The sequence below is a fragment of the Heloderma suspectum genome, chromosome 2 (assembly GCF_057233095.1).
Source record: "Heloderma suspectum isolate Gila_16-S chromosome 2, 16-S_ref, whole genome shotgun sequence".
NCBI classification, from domain to species: domain Eukaryota; kingdom Metazoa; phylum Chordata; class Lepidosauria; order Squamata; family Helodermatidae; genus Heloderma; species Heloderma suspectum.
In genome coordinates this window covers 33,566,418-33,585,105 of record NC_139459.1, presented here as the reverse complement: position 1 = coordinate 33,585,105, position 18,688 = coordinate 33,566,418, and the positions used below count along the sequence as shown (strand labels likewise).

Genomic DNA, 18,688 nt, shown 5'->3' with positions numbered 1-18,688 from the left:
GAGAAGGTTATTATAGCATAGGGGGGCTGCTGTTCAAACAAAAAGTCAAGTCCTTTGGTGCACCTAAAGTAGCTCTTTGGATCCAGTCCCACAGCTGTCTGCCCTTCAGCTCATCTTGCTGGCTATGGCTATCAGCTTTCCACTAGTTCACATATCTTCCAATTCCATATTCAACATCAGGATTAGTTCCATTAGAGCATACCCTGTGCCTACAACTTTTAGGTAGCAAAATGAAAATTATAATGAAGGGGATCGTTCTGTTCCCATAAATTGCCATGAACTCCACCTACGAAATATACTTTTCTGTATTTTTTAAAAGTCTTCTCTTTAAGCATGAGAATTGCTTGACCAATTCGGAAAGAAATATTCATATATGGTAGAGCTGTTCATAAATAAGATCCTGGACAAATTCCACTGAAAACAGAATTGTAACACTTCATGGAACACAAGCTTCTGGAGGTCAAAAAAGAAGAGAAGTGCTTGTGGGTAGCTGACTACACATCTTGGCAAAAAAACAAATTAGACATTTATTAATGTTAATTATATTACCATATGATTAATTACTTACATCAAGAAAGCTAACATCAATATGCAGATCAATATCTACATCATCAATGGCTCCATATTCCCTGAAAGGAAAGAATAGCATGTTACACTTAACTGTGATACTCTTGATCACCCAAATGAAGTACAATCCTATCAGCAGCCTGTATAAATTAAAAACCGAAGAAATTCAACCATATCTTTAACCAGTTTCAGCTTGGAGACTGAATTCTTGTAGTACTGAAAGAGTTTTGCTACAGCAGCTGCAGAGTGGTCTCCCTATGACTTTTGGAGATACCAGAGCATAGAAGTAGAAGGCACCAGTGGAAGCTGATGGCTCTGATTTTGGTGGAGCTGTGAATCCATTCTGGGTTTCAGTCAGAACCAGACAGAACTCTAAAGGAGCTATCCAAGGTGCTGAACCCTGCCTCCAAAAAAGGCTCATCACCTTGGATAGCTCCTTTAGAGTTCTGGCTGGTTCTGACTAAAACCCAGAGTGGATTCATAGCCCCACTGAAATCACAGCCACCAGCCTCCACTGGAATATACACTCTGCAAGCAGCAGGTACCAAGTTCAACATCCAGCATCTCTCATTAAAAGGGTCAGGCTGACCTCTGCCTAAGATTTTAGAGAGCTTCAGCCAGTCATAGTAGAGAGTGTTTGTCTAGATGGACAAATAGTCTGATCTGATATACAGCAGCTTGCTATGTCTTCAGCATAAGGAGAGGACAAGGTGAAGGAACAGCACAGCGGAGGAGACTTATAGTAGAATCACTTCCAACATGCAGTCTTTGGAAAATAAGTGGATTGTTAGGGCCCAATAGGTAACATTTGGGGATGAAGTTTTAATGACCTCAAAATAGTTCCATGACAAGTAACAAAAACTGAACAAATGACTGTGCAATATAAAATAGTTAGAATAATTTTAATTTTGACAACATAGCTAGCGTGATGCAGTGGCTAACAGCACTACCCTATACATGTCTAGTCAGAAGTAAGCCCCACTGAGTTCAACTCCCAGGTAAGTGAGTATAGGATTGCAGCCTTAAGAGACTGAGCTGTGAAGCAGTGTTGGCTTACTGATCACATATATCACTGAATCACTATTCACCAAGATAGTTAAAGCCCCAAGTGGTTTAATCGGCCTATTTTCAAAAGCCCTCTGCAAGTCCATGCACCAGCAGCCCACTGGGTGGGGAGGAAGCGGGAAGGGAGAGAGAAGAAGGTGTCTCTCTCTCTCTCTCTCTCTCTCTCTCACTCTCTCTCTCTCTCTCACACACACACACACACAGAGAGAGAGAGAGAGAGAGAGAGAGAGAGGAGAGAGAGAGAGAGAGAAGGGGTGCCAGAAAAAGAGAAAGGAACTTTTGTTTCACCTGGTCCATTGCTGGCTTCAGCCCTGTCAGAACAAGTGGCCCTCAACAGAAAAAAGGTTCCTCAACCCTATTTTAACCTCTCACCCCTCTTATAATTTCTGCACCTTTTCAACTTCTAAGATTTTTCCTTGTCCTAGGTAAGAACTGTATTTGTGATTAAATCAAAGGTCTGTAGACCCCTGCTGGGGGAAAATAATGGGGGGTTGGAGAGGAAATGTAGGGGATGAGAAAATGCTTAAGTGCCCATCTCCTGTTTCATGCAGTGGAGATGGAGTGAGGAGTTCTGCCTAATATCAGGATGGAGATCCTCCAATCCTATGAGCAGTTTTTACTTCCAAGGAATTTAGCTAGCTCTGCACATTCTTGGATTAACTGCAAGACAGGGCCTAAAGGCAAAGTCACATAATTAAAAATTAGTTTAAACAAAGCCTACAGCATGAGATTAAAAATATACTTTTATAGGTCTTCAGTGTTTCCTCAGGTTCTCATTAAGCATAGGCAGGGGCACAATAACAGCCAGCACTGGATACAGTTTCTACTGCCTTCCCATTTCCCTCATGAAGTCTACAACTGAAGTTAGGCATTTTGCAAAGGTATCTTAGCAATACAAAATTCTTACTCCAAGGACTCTTTCCACATGCCCTGAGGCATCCCGTGTAATAAGGGGGATGGCAGTCATCACTACCAACCTGTGTTGTATATACACACGCTTCCTATAGGGGGCCATATTGGGTATTTTGGTATTTGGATTTTCTACCCCAGGCATAAAATATTGTAGGCTGGCTGTGTGGAAAGCATCACTATATATTACATTCACTAGATGGCACTGGACTTAGTTATACCTGGGTGGAATCAGAGGTTTCCTGTTGCTGTTTTGTTCTTGTTAGACACACACACACACAAACACACACTGAAGTTCTTGTTTAGCTTCCTGACTCTAAGCCTTCCGTGACACTTACCTCACCTACTGGTCCTGGGACAAAGGTAGCCTCTCATGGAGACCAGCCAACAAGCTAAAATCCCTGAAGTACCTATCCCTCTCATATACACAGAAATAGAGTCCTTGGATAAAAGCCACATAATGTTCACACATCTACATACAGTGTTTTTTAATTGTAAATATCCCTTGCCATGGCAGACTGAAAATTGCTGAATGTTACTGATTGCTGGGATGGGGATGTAGGAATGATACCAAAAGGTGACCCCAGTATAATTTGCAGCTATGCCCAGGTACCAAGACAGGGTTGTGGAAGTCAGAAAATAACAAGTCAAGCAGGCAATGAAAATCAATATCCAAGGGAGCATTTTTCGACCACCAAATCATAAGCATTCTCAACAGCTGCAGAGAGGAGAAGAAATTTAAAAATATTTTCTTTTGCAAGCCAGAAGCAGCCAGTTTTTATAATGAATTGAGCCTTAGAAGATCACACAAACTATAATGAAGCAGGTACTGAAGAAATTAAGCACAGTGATATTTTTATAAGAAGTTACATTTATTTCCATAGTCTTCAGACCCCGGGGGAGCTTATTATAAAGGTATGCACAGTTTCCCCAACTATAGCTGTTATCGGGCCTTGCAATTAAACGATTATCTTATTCAGTTCCTGTCTGGCCTTTAATTTCCAGTGTCCTCTATACTTAATGAATTTCCACTTAATTCAAATGGCATGCAATGAAAACAAGATTTTCCTGTAGTCATATGTCTAAGGAACTGGAACATACCCCCATACATTCAATTCATATGTCACTCAGCCAAATGAAACAAATGAATTTTAAGGCATATTACACTTCACTAAATGGGCTGGCTGGTTGGAGGGAGCAACATATGCACTGGGCTTTTTTTAAGGTTTGTACGCTCATGTTCAAATCCTGACCACCTTTCAAACAAAGAAAAAGGCAGAAGCCATAATCCATCAATATCACTGTAAAGCTGGAATGCTGATGAGGACTGGTCCCTTGCAAAGTCCTGTAGGATCTTGATCCGTGAAAATAAAATGCCACATAAAGTACAATGCCAAAGGGAGGCAGTTGTTTTAGGTGTTCTTCAGGTGAATGCAGAAAATCTCACTTGGTTATTTTTGTTCGGACTTTGATTTATTTCAGTTGATGTATACTTAAAACACATGTGTTACTGAGTTAATGAATGGATGAATATACTGTCAGATTCTAGGCCAACATATATCTGGGAGCTCCCAATTGTAGTCATGTGAAGCCACACTTGGTTGAGGGAAGAAAGGCAATATAATATTTACCAATCTTCTGAGGTCACCAAGAAGGAGCTATAGTTAGGTGTTAACTAGCATGCAGTGCAATCCTATGCATGTATACTCAGAAGCAAGCTGCTGTTCAGAGAAGCTTACTCCCTCATAAGTTTAGGACTGTAGCCCTAAAGTGCTAAAAAAAAAAAAAAAAAAAGGTAAAGGTGTCCCCAACCAGTCGTGTCCGACTCTAGGGTGTGGTGCTCATCTCCATTTCTAAGCCGAAGAGCCAGCGCTGTCCGAAGATGCTTCCGTGGTCATGTGGCTGGCATGACTGAACACCAAGGTGCACGGAACGCTGTTACCTTTCCCGCCAAAGCGGTACCTATTTATCTACTTGCAATTTCTTGCTTTCAAACTGCTAGGTTGGCAGGAGCTGGGACTGAAGACAGGAGCTCACTCCATCACGCAGCACTCAGGGCTCAAACTGCTGTCCTGCCGACCTTCCGGTCTGCATTTCAGCATCTTAACCACTAAGCCACCCTAAACTGCTAGCAACTGCTTATTTAATACCCTGGAGTTTTCACTGTATATTCAGAAGTTCTGAAACAGCCAAAAACACTTAGCAGCCAAGCCAAAAACAATATTTTCAATCTCAGTAACTTTAATAATACACACATTTCAAGGAGTTTAATAATACAAAAACGTCTACAGGTTTGAAAGGATACTAATTCAGTGTATTTTTCCTTGGTAAATAATCTTACCACTCCAGAACACTGCAGGACATGCCTGTAGTTCTACAGAGATTCTCAGTAGAAGCCTATATTAAGGGCCAGGAACTGGCGTCCTCTAGCAGCTATCGGGGCCCTAGTGCACGGGCAGGGACCACTGCTTACACCTGCCATGGCCCCCCATTTTTAAAAAAAATCTGGCCTGGTTTTCTGAGCAGCTGTCATAATAATTTCCCATAGTGCCCTTGATGCAGAATTGGTCTCGAGCATCATGGGAAATTTAAAAGGCATTCAGCCACCCATGCTACTACCACAGTGCTGCTCAGAGTGTTCCTGCCAGCTACTGCCAAGGGGTGAGGACGCTGACAAAGGAGGGCCCGACAGAGGCAACTTTGCCCAGGATCCTCTCAAACCTGGAGCTGGCTTTGACTATATTTACTCAATCTGAGATGCCAGATTACAGCTGGCTCACAGTTAGGGTGACCACAAGCCCTACTTTACAGAGGACAGTCCTCTGCCTGAAGAGCTGTCACAGGTATTCCGGATTTGAATGGGCTCTGTAGTCCAAGTCCAGTTTAAAGATAAAGGATCATAAGAAGGGAGAGAAGCAGAGGCCTTGAAGTTGACCATCACACTTAACACCTGGACAACAGACCGAGAAGGCACACAACTCACATGGTTAGTCTCCCCCAAAATGGTGAGACATACTGTATTTTATTTAAATTATGGTAATTATGTCTACATTCACATCTTTACTTATTTATTTCATTACATTTCTACCCCACCTTTCTTCCATCATGGAACTCAAGGTGGCTACATGCGGTTCCCAGGCGGTCTCCCCTCCAAGCACTGACCAGACCCAAACCTGCTTAGCTTTAGCAAGGTGGCTGCCTCATGTGCCTTCAGACTATGCCCTGGAACATATAAATTAGCAAATACACATTTTATGCCAATTGGTGTCCTCTTTCTTTTTTCCTGAAGCATTTCCTCTTTTTTTGCGATACTTTAAGTGGCCACCTTTACCTCAGGGCTAGCTGTTTCAGTTCTCTTCCCACTTCTCTGTTTCAAAGCCTTTTCTAATTCATCACCAAATATACATAAAGATAGACAGACAGACATACCTGAGAGATACTGCATTTGGCCCATAGAGCTCCCTCACTGCTGCCAGGTCAGCTTCCAACTGGGGGTGCTTGTGAAGTTCTCCATCATAACTAACCTATGGAGAGAAAAAGAGAAAGGGATTCTCTTTAATGTAAAAAAGGACAGCAAGGGAAGGCATTCCCCTCAATACAATGATTGACTGGTCCAGATATTAGGTCACCTTGTGGCTGAAACACAGGACTGTGAAAAAATGTAAAGAGGGAATGTAATATGTAAAATGTAAAAATGTAATATATAAAGAGGGACACCCCCCCCCATAGATGGTAAGCTAGCCCTTTTGTTTTTAGGGGCCATCCGATTCATTCTGCAGAGTGGGGCCCTGGACATCTGCCCTGTCCTGGCAGCACCACTAAACAGAAGAAACTCCTTACCAGATGTCTCCAGATGTCCATCTTGTTTCCAACAAGTTCCTACCAACTGGAGAAATGCGATCTTGAGGTATATACAGGGCATTGTGCAGCCAGTACTAGGAAACAGGACTATCATTCCTCAGTCATCCTCTATGATGGGTGTCCCCGCCCCCATCTGCCCTGCCAACTTCAACAGAACGAGGACATAGCCAGTGGAGGCTGGTGTCTCCAATGTCACTAGTGTGGTGAATCCCCTACGGGTTTCAGCCAAAATGAGTCAGAACTCTAAAGGAGCTATCCAAGGTGCTTCACACTGACATCAGAGCCAACAGCCTCCAGAGGACATAGTACATGGTAGTAACCTGCACTTTTCAGGATACGCTTCGCAACTACATTTTATTTTATTTTATTTTATTTTATTACTTTCTTACAACATTTATATACCACTCCACATCTAAACAGATTCTAAAGCAGTGAACAATAAATGATTAAAGAAATAAAACACCATATTACAAGTTTTTAAAAGCAGAATACCAATAAAAATGGGTGGTGAATTGAGGAAGTCTTGTTGAAATAGTTGTTGGTGCCTGTCTGACCTCCAGAGAAAGGGTGTTCCACAGAAAGGGAGCCACCATACTGAGATCTACCCCAGGTGGACTCCAACAAGGCCATAGGTCCGTGCAGAACCACCAGGAACATCCCATCTGATCTCAGTGACCAGGCAGCTTAATAAGGGAGAAGGCACTCTCTCAAGCATCCTGGTCCCAAGTTGTTTGGGGCTTTATACACTAGTAGCAAAACCTTAAATTTGGCCCAGTAGTGAACAGGCTGCCAAGGCAGTTCCCTCAGCAAAGGAGTTGCATGCTGAAAGGGAGCAGCTCCTGACAACTGCTGAGCTGCTGCATTCTGCATTAGCTTCAGCTTCCGGACCAGCCTTAAGGGTAACCCCACATAAAGTTCATTGCAGTAATCCAGGCTTGAGGTTACTAGTGCCTGTACCACTGTGGCCAAGCTATCCCTGCCCAGGAGAAGCTGTACCTGACATACCAGTCGAAACTGGTAGAAAGCACTCTGAGCTGCTGTGGCCACTTGGGACTCCAGCAACAGTGATGGATCAAGGAGTACCCCCAGACTATGAACCTGACCTTTCAAAGGGAGTGCAACCCCATCCAGAGCAGGCAATGAGCCTATCTCCCAGACTCGGGAACCACTCACCCATAGCGCTTCTGTCTTGCCAGGATTCAGCTTCAGTTCACTGGCCCTCATCCAGTCCATCACTGAGTCTAGGCACTCATCCAGGACTTGCACAGCCTCGCCTGATTCAGATGTCACAGGGAAACAGAGCTGTGTGTCATCAGCATACTGATGGCACTTGGCTCCAAATCCCCTAATGACTGCTCCCAGTGGCTTCATATAGATGTTGAACAACACTGGGAACAAGATTGTACCCTGCATAACCCCATAGCTCAATTGCCAAGGGGCAGAGGAATAGTCACCCAATGTAACTCTCTGAAATTGATCCTGCAGGTAAGACTGGAACCACTGTAACACAGTGCCTCCACTGCCCAACCCACGGAGTCGATTCAGGAGGATATCACAGTTTATTGTATCAAAAGCCAATGAGAGATTGAGCAAAATTAACAGGGTCACACTCCTCCTGTCCCTCTCCCAAAAAAGGCCAACCAACAGAGCGATCAAGTTGATTCAGTCCCGTAACCAGGTCAAAACCCAGCCTGGAATGGGTCTAGGTAATCAGTATCTTCCAGGAGTGACTGCAGTTGCTTCGCCATGACCCTCTCAAGTACCTTCTCTAAGAAAGGGTTATTTGCAACTTGGCAGTAGTTGTCAAATACCATTGGATCCAGAGTGGGCGTCCCCATGAGTGGTTGCACTACTGACTCCTTGAGGACAGCAGGACCACCCCTTCACACAAGGATGCATTTAGCACACACTGGACCCACCCAGTCATGATTAGCCAGTGATGGAATTCATCGTTTAAAGCAGGGGCGGGCAACCTGCAGTCCTTGGGCCTCATGCAGCCTTTGTTAAATGTCAAAAGTGCTGTGCAAATTATCAGTGCTCGCTGGAGGAAGAAGCAGAGGGTGAAAGGGGTGGCAGAAAGAGGGAGAGAAAAGAGGTGGCCTGACTCTCACTTTTGGCTCTCCACTGGCTTTGACCCCATCCACTGCCAGCATGCAGCCCTTGACAGGTTACTCTGGAGGGAATGTGGTCGTCCACAAAAGAAAGCTTCCCACCTTTAGGTTCAAAGGCATCTCTTTGCTGTGTAATCTCCGCCATCATCACCACCACTGCAGTAAGTTCTGCAAAGGGACGTTTATTTGTTCGCTTGTCTTACTTCCTCTCTGTCAGGGAAGGCAGAACTTCAGGCCAAGGGCCAAATCCAGCCCACCTGGGGGCCAAAAATCTCACCTTCTGGGGTTCCCCAAGTGGCCACATTGCTTTCCCTGGCCCCACCCCCTTTCCTTGACCGTTGGGAGGTTCCCCAGCTTTTGTGTAGATTTTCTCTCTATTCTCAAAAGTTAAAAGGCCTCTCCTAAGGCCTAGTTACTATCATGGCCCCAAGTGTCATGCTGCCACCAGAGTCATCCTCACAGGAGGGGCCAGAACCAACAGAGCCAGTTGGCCCCTCAGGAGACCCTAGCACTAGCCAGGACAGTCCAGGACCCTTAGGGGTGATGCCTCTGAATCTGCCTCCTAGAGCTGGAGAGCTCAGCTTCTGAGGCAGAGGAAGATGCTGAGCTGCCCCAGAGAATGCCAGTGCCTTAAGTTCTATGATGGGATGGTGGCCAGGCAAAGGAGTACTCATGAGTTGGGCCCTCTAGAGCAGGACAAGTTACTGGTACTAAGAGCTTTAAGCCAAAATATGCTGCTATTTTTGGCCCCAACTCCTTTTGCCATCAGCCCCACCCACCACTGGAATGCAGCTTCTCCAAAATGGAATTCAGTCTGGGCTGAAAGATGTTCAGCACCTCTACTCTCTGCCCTACAATCCCTTGCAACAGCAACTATTGAGCGCCCTTTAGCAATCATTTTCACCTCGTGTGGAGCCATTTAAAATTAATTGTCCTTCATTAGGCAGTCTCGTTTTCTTGGAATTGTAAATTAAAAGGTTTTGCAAAAGTCTTCCATTTGGAGGGAAAGCAGTGCAAATTCTTTGGCTCATTTGAATTGCATTAGGATGCCGCAAATAATATTGAGGTGCATTATGTGGAAGTTAAAATGTCAGCAGATAAGCTGCATTCCTTCATTCAGCTCTACTTTAGGAGATGCCCCACATAAAGACATGTTCACCTGCTTCACAAGAGGGTTTCTTTGATTTAGTGTAGAATAGCTTGCTTGAGCACCTCGATCTTTGTGAATTCCACTGTGAACTCACCTGATCTCCACCTCCTGGATTAATGTCCAGACTGGAAAGTAGCTATCCCATCAGATTTTGCACTTTGCCAGCTATGGATGAAGGGCAATGCTTGCAAATGCAGCATTTGTTAGTATCTAAGTTTGGCCTGGCCGCTTTTATGGCATCAGCATCTCTGTCATTATTGGAAGCACTTATTGAGGCTGGTCAGGCACAGCGACCCACGGTCCATGTCTAGAAATACTTGTTATTGGTGAACAAATATGATATACAGGGTTTTAAGCAAGAATGGAATAGCGAACTGGATTGTCCCATTCTGCCTAGATTGTCCCATTCTGCCTAATCAGTGGGTTGCCACTTTGGCATCTATACCTATCGTGTCTATGGATCTTATGCTGTGTCTTACTTAGCAAAAGTTTTTGTTTCTTGTCTATTGGACGCTGCAATGTCCCTTTAAGAAGGGATTGTCTAATTCAATGAATTGCTGGTGGTGCAATGCAGCTAATGCTTCTTTTAAACGTATGTTTTGGCAATGTCCAGTAGTCGCTCCTTTTGGGGAGGTTATTATATGGATAAATCTTGTACTGGAACAGTCTTTCCTATTTGCTGATGTACACCCCCTTTTAAATTATTTATCTGCTTCATGGAAATTAACAAATGGTCAGCATAAATGGAATCTCTGAGCCCGCTTGACAGCTAAAAGACTGATATTACAACATTGGAAGGATAAATGCTCACCTCCTATAATGAAATGGATTGAGGACCTTATAACACTTTCAACTTTTGAACAGGTAGCATAGAGATGCCACCTTCAAATGGATACTTATTTGCATATCTGGTCCACTTTTGTTGAAGCCTATGTATAATTGCTAGTAAGCTGTATTTACATGTGTCTGTCTGTCCGTCCGTCCATCCATCCATCCATACACACACACTCATTCACATGTAATCATTGCTATGGATATATACAAATGTATGTATGTATATTAAAAAAAGTTTCTCTGTGTGTGTCTGTGTGAGAGAGATTCATATACATAGTGTACTTCCCCATATGAAAAAAGCAGTTCTTGGCTCAAAAAAATGTATCTAAATGCATTTAACAATGCATATCTTGAGATAAAATACATTTAGAAATATAAGATAAAATATGTTCAAAAATACATATTGGTATTTAAATGCAAATGTTCACATATACTTTGTTTTTTTAAAATTTTCAGATTAATGTGAAATCAGGACTGATGAGTGAACAAATTCGAAAGTGACATGGACTAGAAATAGACTGACTGTCCATCCTTAATCTAGAGCATATTGAACGCTATTCCAGGCAGGTATATGTGATGTTTTTCAAGGGTTTTAATCAGTCTTCCCCAACCCAGCACACTCCAGATGTGCTGGACTGCAACTCCGATAATTCAAATGGCCACACTGGCTGGGATTTATGGGAGGTGCAATCCAGCACATCTGGAGGTGAAAGCTCTCTTACACCTTCTAAAGCTCTAGTGAACTTCACCTATGTGGTGCAGAGTTAGCCTTCCCGGCTAAGATTCCAAGTTGAAACTTTGGAAGTGATCACATTGAGGAATGAAGACGACAGCATTTTTTATTTCATTATCTATGAATAGTCCCCGAGAACTATTTGCGCTAGGTGGTAATGTGAGGAGGAGAGAGAGAGGGAGAAAGAGTAGGAAGGGGTTTTCAAGATCATTACAAGAGAATTACACGCAATCTGCCTTTTCCTGTTCTATAGAAAACTATGGCTGCTGTGAACCTGGGGTGGCAGATTGCAGAAAATATTATTCATCCTGTCGAAATGACTTGAGAACTTCCATTATCCCCAGTTCATCAACCAGACCCAAGGGAATTTTTAAATGAATCTAAGAGCCCATAAAATCAAGACTCCAATGAAGTCAATACAAAATAGATTTACACTAATATAGTGGGTGGGGGGAGAGATGGTGTTGCATCTCATAGGAAATGAAACAAGACAGCACTATTATGTCTGATTCTACCTTTAGATATCTACGATGATGTCAAGTAGTCTTAGCCCTTTATTAGAACAGTGTATATGTCATAAAGCTCTCTCCTGCTACGATTTGACATTTAGAGAAATCACTTTCAAAGTATGCTTGACATCACTTCATGTGAACTTTGATGGTAAGATAAATTAATTTATCAGTGATAATTTGGCCCTGGCCAGCAGCATACCTGTAAAACAGGTTTATTAGAGAGACTACCAACACTTATATAGGACAGGACTCTGAGCAATTGTCTGGGATACAGCTGAAATCTGGAAATACCTGGATTTAGGTTTTGGATTATGCAGGGGCATTTGCAAGAGGCAAACCAACATTTAGTTTCCCAGTCTATTGTACTCACACATATGTATTTGGGATAAGAGCAATATGCAGGCAAATTCTACGTCCATCCTATGGATGGACCAGACATATGCTGGATTTGGGAGAATAAATCTTCTGATTTTTAACCCTTTCAAGCCTGATTTTTTTCAATTCTCGTCAAATCTCAGAAGGACCCTTTACAACTATGAATGAATGAACTCACCTTTAGATAAAATCACCAACTTTCACTTCTGAGTTTAACTCAGTATCAAATTTCAGAATCCAAAATCTTGGTGTGTTACCTATATACATCTTTGAAAGTTTTATGGAGTCTGATGGAGCACCAGGACCTCATATTGCACCATTATAGAATAAGTGTCCATAAAAAGAGGGAATCTTCCTGGTCAAAGAATGGTGATGCTTTCTGAACAAACTAGGCTTTGCAATAACAAACTAGATAACCGATGGACATATGACACAGTAACCAAGGAAGTTCAAACTCAAATCGGACTGGAACGAATGAGGTTTGCATTTCCCTAACTATTGTTCTATGCACAAAGAACTGGAATTGAATTGACCTATGCACCATGCCCACTGAAGGAAGCAACAACAACAACACTGCTGTGTCTCTGAGAATGTTGAAAATGGGCTGCTCTGATTGCCCTTCACCAGGCATGCTGCGGACCAGATGATGTCAGGGTGTGTGGTCCCACCACCTGATATCCCCCTTTTTTCTCTCCATGCCGGAAGGAGGAACTCTTCATGGCAGATAAAGAAACTCAGCCAGCGCTGGGCGAAGGAGTTGCTTCCCCTGGCACCACTGGAGGCTGTGGCTTTGTGCCAGTACTTTTCCAGCTGCACTGGCTGACAGTCAATATCCGGGCCCGATTCAAAGCGCTGGTATTAACGTTCAAAGCCCTAAATGACTTGGGGCCAGGTTATCTGAAGGATCGCCTCCTCCCATATGTGCCTGCCCGGACCCTAAGACCATCTTCAGGGGTCCTCCTCCGTGAGCCCTGCCAAAGGAAGTGAGGCAGTGTCAGGGGTGCCTCTGAGCATAGGCAGCGGCACAGTAGCTCAGATTCCGAAGAGGAACCACAAAACGTGGGGGAGGAACTTTCCCAGACTCTTCCAGACAGAGAGAGACAGACTCCTCAGGTTTCAATAGTCTAGCTGGACGGAGAGAGCCTCTCTTCACAGACCCCTGTGAGAGACAGCGAACAGGGAGAGGTGGGGCTTGGACAGCCTGAATTCTTAGATGCCAGGAGCAGACGCAGGGCCAAGAGAGAGATGGCAGGGGCAGAGCTTAGGCGATCTGCCCGATTGGCTCGGTGGGAACAGCTATGTGTAGATACCTCACGAGACAGAGGGAGATCCCCCCCATACCCCTTAAGTTAGGAAAGCGTGCCCACCTTTTCTCAAATGGTAGGCAACTTTCAACCTTCCTGGCTTCCCTTTGAACTCCCTGAAGGCATTTCCTTTGTAGACTGTGAGTTACTGACAATTAGTATCTGTATGACCCATTGAAGTAAAAGGATTAAAGAGTCATGGATAGAAGCCTCTTGTCTGTGTTTTGACTTGGCTATTGAAGTTCAGCAGGGACAAAAGAGAAACCTGACAGGCGGGTGGCTACCAGGAAGAGGGCCTTTTCTGCTGTGGTACCCTGGTTGTGGAATGAGCTCCCTAGAGAAGTTCACCTCGCACCTACATTGTACTCCTTCTGGTGCCTTTTTATTCCTTTTTATTCTCCCAGTATTATAGCATTTTAGCTTCCTAGTCTTTTTGCACTGGTGTTTTAAATCTGTATTTTAAATCTCTGCATTGCTACTAGGTTTTATTCTGGCTGTACTGTTATACTGTGGTTTTAAGCTTTCATATTTTATATTGTTTTATGCTGTGCTTTGTGGTTTTAATTTTTGTGAACCACCCAGGGAGCTTCAGCTATTGGGTGGTATAGAAATAAATTAAAAAATAAATTTGTGTGGCTCTTGACACCTCCCTGGAGGCCACGAGAAGTTACTTGGCCTGCACCAGGGAGAGTGGCCACTCTTCACCGGCACAGGCCAAGTCAGGCTGCCCCATATACTCACTGTTATCTCTGGTCTCAGAGTCTATGTGTTTTAGATCTGCCTTTGGGTGTGTGCACAGACTTTCTGTGTCTAGGTTTGTGTTCTCCGTCGGTCTGAGAACTTTTAAAGACATGTTTCCCTCTATGCGTGTTTAAATAAGTCTTTTCTGTGACAGGGCGAGGGGATGAGTGTCTGCATACTCTTTCATAACCACTTCTTTACATATAAATACTTGGGGCTATCCAACTGAGGAAAAATATGGGCTGGATATTTGAGTATCAAGACATCTTAGAAAGGCTTTCTAACACAGCATCTCTAATGAGTAGGAGCAGAATCTAATTCCATGCTGGCAAATGCTACAGGGAAAGCAGGCACCGTTTCCCCTAATCTAAGGAGAAATGTGTACAAACAGCTGATGAGTGGCAAGTTCAAATGTAGATTTGTTGTGTGTATCATTGGGTAGATTTCAAGAGCAGCGTGGCAGAAACTGAACTGTAAATGTGTGCGTGTTTGTTTGCTTTTTCCTGGACAACTGCAACTCTGTTGTTATTTCCAGAAAGAGCTAACAAAGACAGTGACAGTGAAAAGTGAAATTCTGGCAAAGATAAAAGGTATTGCTTTCTTGCATCTGAAAAGATCGTGTTTAGAAGAGATGAGCCATTAAAGCGAGACATGATATAGATTTCTGGCTGTTGTTCGAGAGAAGGAAAACATTTTTTTTTCCCTGAGGAACTCTGCACAGGTGACTAGCAAGAGTAAAGAAACCCTTTTATCAAAGATCAAAGCAGAGTTTTCTTCTTTGCCGCCACTGCCTCATGATCTTTCAGTCACTCAAAGCCCTTCTTTTCAGCTCTATTCAGTTCTGACTACTAAAAAGACAAGAATTATCTGAGTGACAGGTACAGATGGATGGATCAGCCTATTTACATTCCTTCTCACTTTTGCATGTGTTAATTCATAAGTCCATTCTGTCCTGTTTCTGTATTAATTTGCCATTTAAAAAAAAATCTGCATGATTTTTTTAAATTTAAATTTTTATTTCAATATATATTTTTGAACATGTTTTCTCACAAAATACACATTTCTAAATGCATTGTTCTTTTAAAATGCACAATTCTAAATGCATTTTATCCTTTAAAATTACACATTTTTATGTATGTGTTGGTATTTTTTTGAGCCTGCATTGCAAAATTTGGAGAAGTATGACATTCAGAGAATAACTATGCTTCAATCTGCACGTTCCGGGAGCTGCAGACCAGGCGAGTTCATAGCCAAATTCACAAATATCAAATTCCTCACACATTCAGGCAGAGCATTCCTATAGTTCCTGGGAGAGCATCCCAGGGACTACAGGATATTTCAGATTCACCCTCCTGAGGCCACAGACACTCCAACAACCTCAGGAGGGGGAAATCCGACATCGGATCCTTCCCCGCTCCTCCCCTCACAGCTTCCGCAGGAAGCACTTAAGCAGATGCTTTCTGAGGTTGCAAGACAGACCTTGGATTACCTTGCAGAAATCAAAAAGAGGGGCTGTCCAGTGGTCGGGGAGGGGCCAAGATCTGCAGGATCCTACGGCCTCTCTGTCACCCATCCTTGCCCCCTGCCAATAAGTGAGCTAGATGGGCTTGGGGCTTACTTCTTCTTTTTTTTAGGAAGAATGGGAGGCAAAATCACTCCTGTCCTCCTCCCGCCATGCCTGACACTTGCTGGCAAGGCATAGGATGGATGAAGTGCTCCAGTCTCACAGCCTTCCATCTATTGGGAGCATCAGCTGCAGGATTGAGCACTTAGAGACAGGTAAGTGTGTTTACATTTTCTTTTCCTTTTGCTGCTTGAAAAGCACAGGCTTATTACATGCTTAGCTTTTCATTTTTCATTTTCTTAGTGAATCATAGGTTGGTTGGTTGGCTGGTGGATTATTAAACTAACTATAGCCAGCCTTTGCATTCCCAGAAAGTAACCCTCTAGGCAGCCAACAACCATCACAACACTACTATCAATAAGCCATAGAAACAGAAGCAGCAGCAGGGATGATAAATCAAGGGAAGACAACAAATCCTCCAAGAATGGTCTGCTAAAATACTCATCAGAACAATATTTTTAATTGACACTTAAAGGCACAGAGGGGGAGCCAGCTGGATATACTAAGGCAGAGTTTCATTGCCTGGGCACCAGTACTGTATCCTGCATACCCACCAGCACCATTTCTTATCGCAGTGGGAAGCAGAGCAAGGCTTCTGCTATAAATGAAAGTGTGTAGACTAAGGGTGCCATCGCCTTAATACCTTCTGCTTGTGAGCATCTACAGGCACCAGGTTGGTGACTGTCAGAGGCAGAGCTCTGCACCAGATGGGGTCTTTCATCTGATCCAGCAAGGCAAGTTTTATGTAAAGGGAATAAAAAAATGAAGCAAAACGCAAAAAAATGAAGTAGGTTTGATAGTTACCCAGAAAGGCCCAAAATGTAACAATTCAGCATTTTAAGCAGTCTTCCCTAACCTGGTGCCCTCCAGATGTATTGGACTACAACTCCCTTCATTGCCCATGCTGGCTTCTTTATGTCCAACACATAAAGAAGACACCAGGTTGGGAAAGGCTGGTTTAGAGGACTTTCTCAAAAAAAGAAAAAAGAAAAAAAGGAGCAATATCCTCAACAATATTTCATTACTGTCTCTACAAACTGACTGACATTTCATTTTAAACTATCTTTTACAAAAGAGCATAAAGCATGAGAAGTGACTTTGGAGCACCAAGAAAGACAAGTTGAAGCAAGTGTTCTAATCAAACCTTTCATGGTGCTCATAAAAAAGGCTAGAACAGGGACAGAGCTTTCATTTCTCTTTGGGAGCAGGCTGTGCTAGTATTTTCGATTCCACTGAAGGAGCAAGAAAAGAGACAGATATGCAGCCTTTAAAAAAAAAAAGAAAAAGAAAAAAGAAAATAATCAGCAAATCTCAAGGTGAATCAGACATAAAGACTACTATAATGGACTTTGGAATGAAAAAAGTTACGTAACTGACTTTTTTTCAACATTGAAATATACTGGTATGTATTTTTAGCCCAATGGATTGAACATAGGGCCTGGTTTGCATATCATTTTGCTAAAACTGTGATCTTAAGTACACTTACTTGGAAGTTAAATGTCAGTGGAATTATTGGAGTTCATTCCCAAATAAATATGCTAAGGATCAATATATGGAACTTTGATAATAATACTCACATTTTAAGATTCATGTCAATGGAACACAAGAAAAGTAACACACTTTGCATAACTTTGTGAAATTGATGGGGAGAGCTATCCTATGGTCCTGGGACAGCATCCAAGGGATCATAGGAATCTTTGGGGTCCCCCTTCTAAGGCTGTAGACACACCTCTGACCTCAGAAGAGGGACTCCAGTGTCCCATTCTTCTCCATCCCTCCCCCATTCCCCTGCGTCCTTCATGGAAAGAACTGTACCAGCTGCTTCCCAAGGCCACAAATGCAGCCTCAGAGGGAAAGAGGGGGCATTCCAGTGGGTGGGGAAGGGAGGGGAGAAGAGAGGAAAGGCCAGGATGCAAGGAATCCTATAGTCTCTCCAGCTCCAATCCCGCCCCCACCAGTGTGCCCTCTCTAGATGGGCTCAGAAGCCTATCTAGAGAAAAATGCCAAACACAGAGGATGGAGAGGTGAAAATTGCCTCTGTCTGCCAGCAGCTGCTCAGCAGGGCATTGGAAGCTCAGAAACCTCCAGATTTGGGGGCTTCCATCTCACGGGGGTGCAACACATAGGATTGTGCCCTTTGTCTTTTCTTTTCTGGAAGCAGACTTTGTTATATCATTTCTAGGTATGTGTGCTTAACACTTTACATGTGTGAGCATGCATACGTCTTAGAAACAAACAACAGAAGAACTCCTAAACCATGAATGCTTTTTTTTTTCTCTTCAGGAAAACAGACTTTGTTAAGCACTCCTTCCATCTTATAAGTGTGCTCAATACATTACATGTGTAAGCATGCACTTGTGTATTGGCCCCAAGAGCATAGCCAAGTCATTTATAGCGTTAGAGGGGCCTAGAAATCCATAATGCTTGCCTAAGTTCATTACTGGTGCAATTCCCATGCTAGTAAGCCTCTGAGAATGTGCAGATGAGTCAAAAGGCCGATAACAGCTTTCTTGGTGCATTCCTTGCTAACGAGGAGAGTCTTTATCTCTGATGTGCCTGAGAAGTGGAGTTTGTTTACCTTAAAGCTGCAGATGGCTATGCTTGAGAACCAAGTGCTATTAGTTTAGGCTGAGAATGAACGCTAGGGGCGTGTGCTGCTGAAACGCTGCTTATTGCTAACCTGTAGCGTATAAGACCCATTGCACCCAGTGGCTCATGGTTCAGAGAAGCTGTCTGATCCAACCATTGGGTACGCCTGTGTGCTGTATGTTACCCAATAAAGTCTCCTTGTAAGCAAACCTTTGAGTCTGATTTATCACTATCTTGGCACTTCTAACCTAAGAGTTCAACGCCCACAGCTGGGGCAACACAACATGGCTTAGAAAAAAAAACATCAGAAGAG

At 43.3% G+C, this 18,688-nt stretch overlaps 1 protein-coding gene across 3 annotated transcripts in view; it reads right to left on the bottom strand.

The window, feature by feature from the left end:
* PARP8 (poly(ADP-ribose) polymerase family member 8) overlaps positions 1-18,688 on the bottom strand; it is a 207,817-nt gene that overhangs the window by 61,972 nt on the left and 127,157 nt on the right. For all 3 annotated transcript variants that reach the window (XM_084833190.1, XM_084833191.1, XM_084833192.1), the window contains 2 exons: positions 5,971-6,065; positions 569-629 (listed from right to left, as the gene is read on the bottom strand). In XM_084833190.1, the coding sequence (XP_084689316.1) occupies positions 569-629; positions 5,971-6,065 (156 nt within the window). The remainder of the gene's footprint in view (positions 1-568; positions 630-5,970; positions 6,066-18,688) is intronic.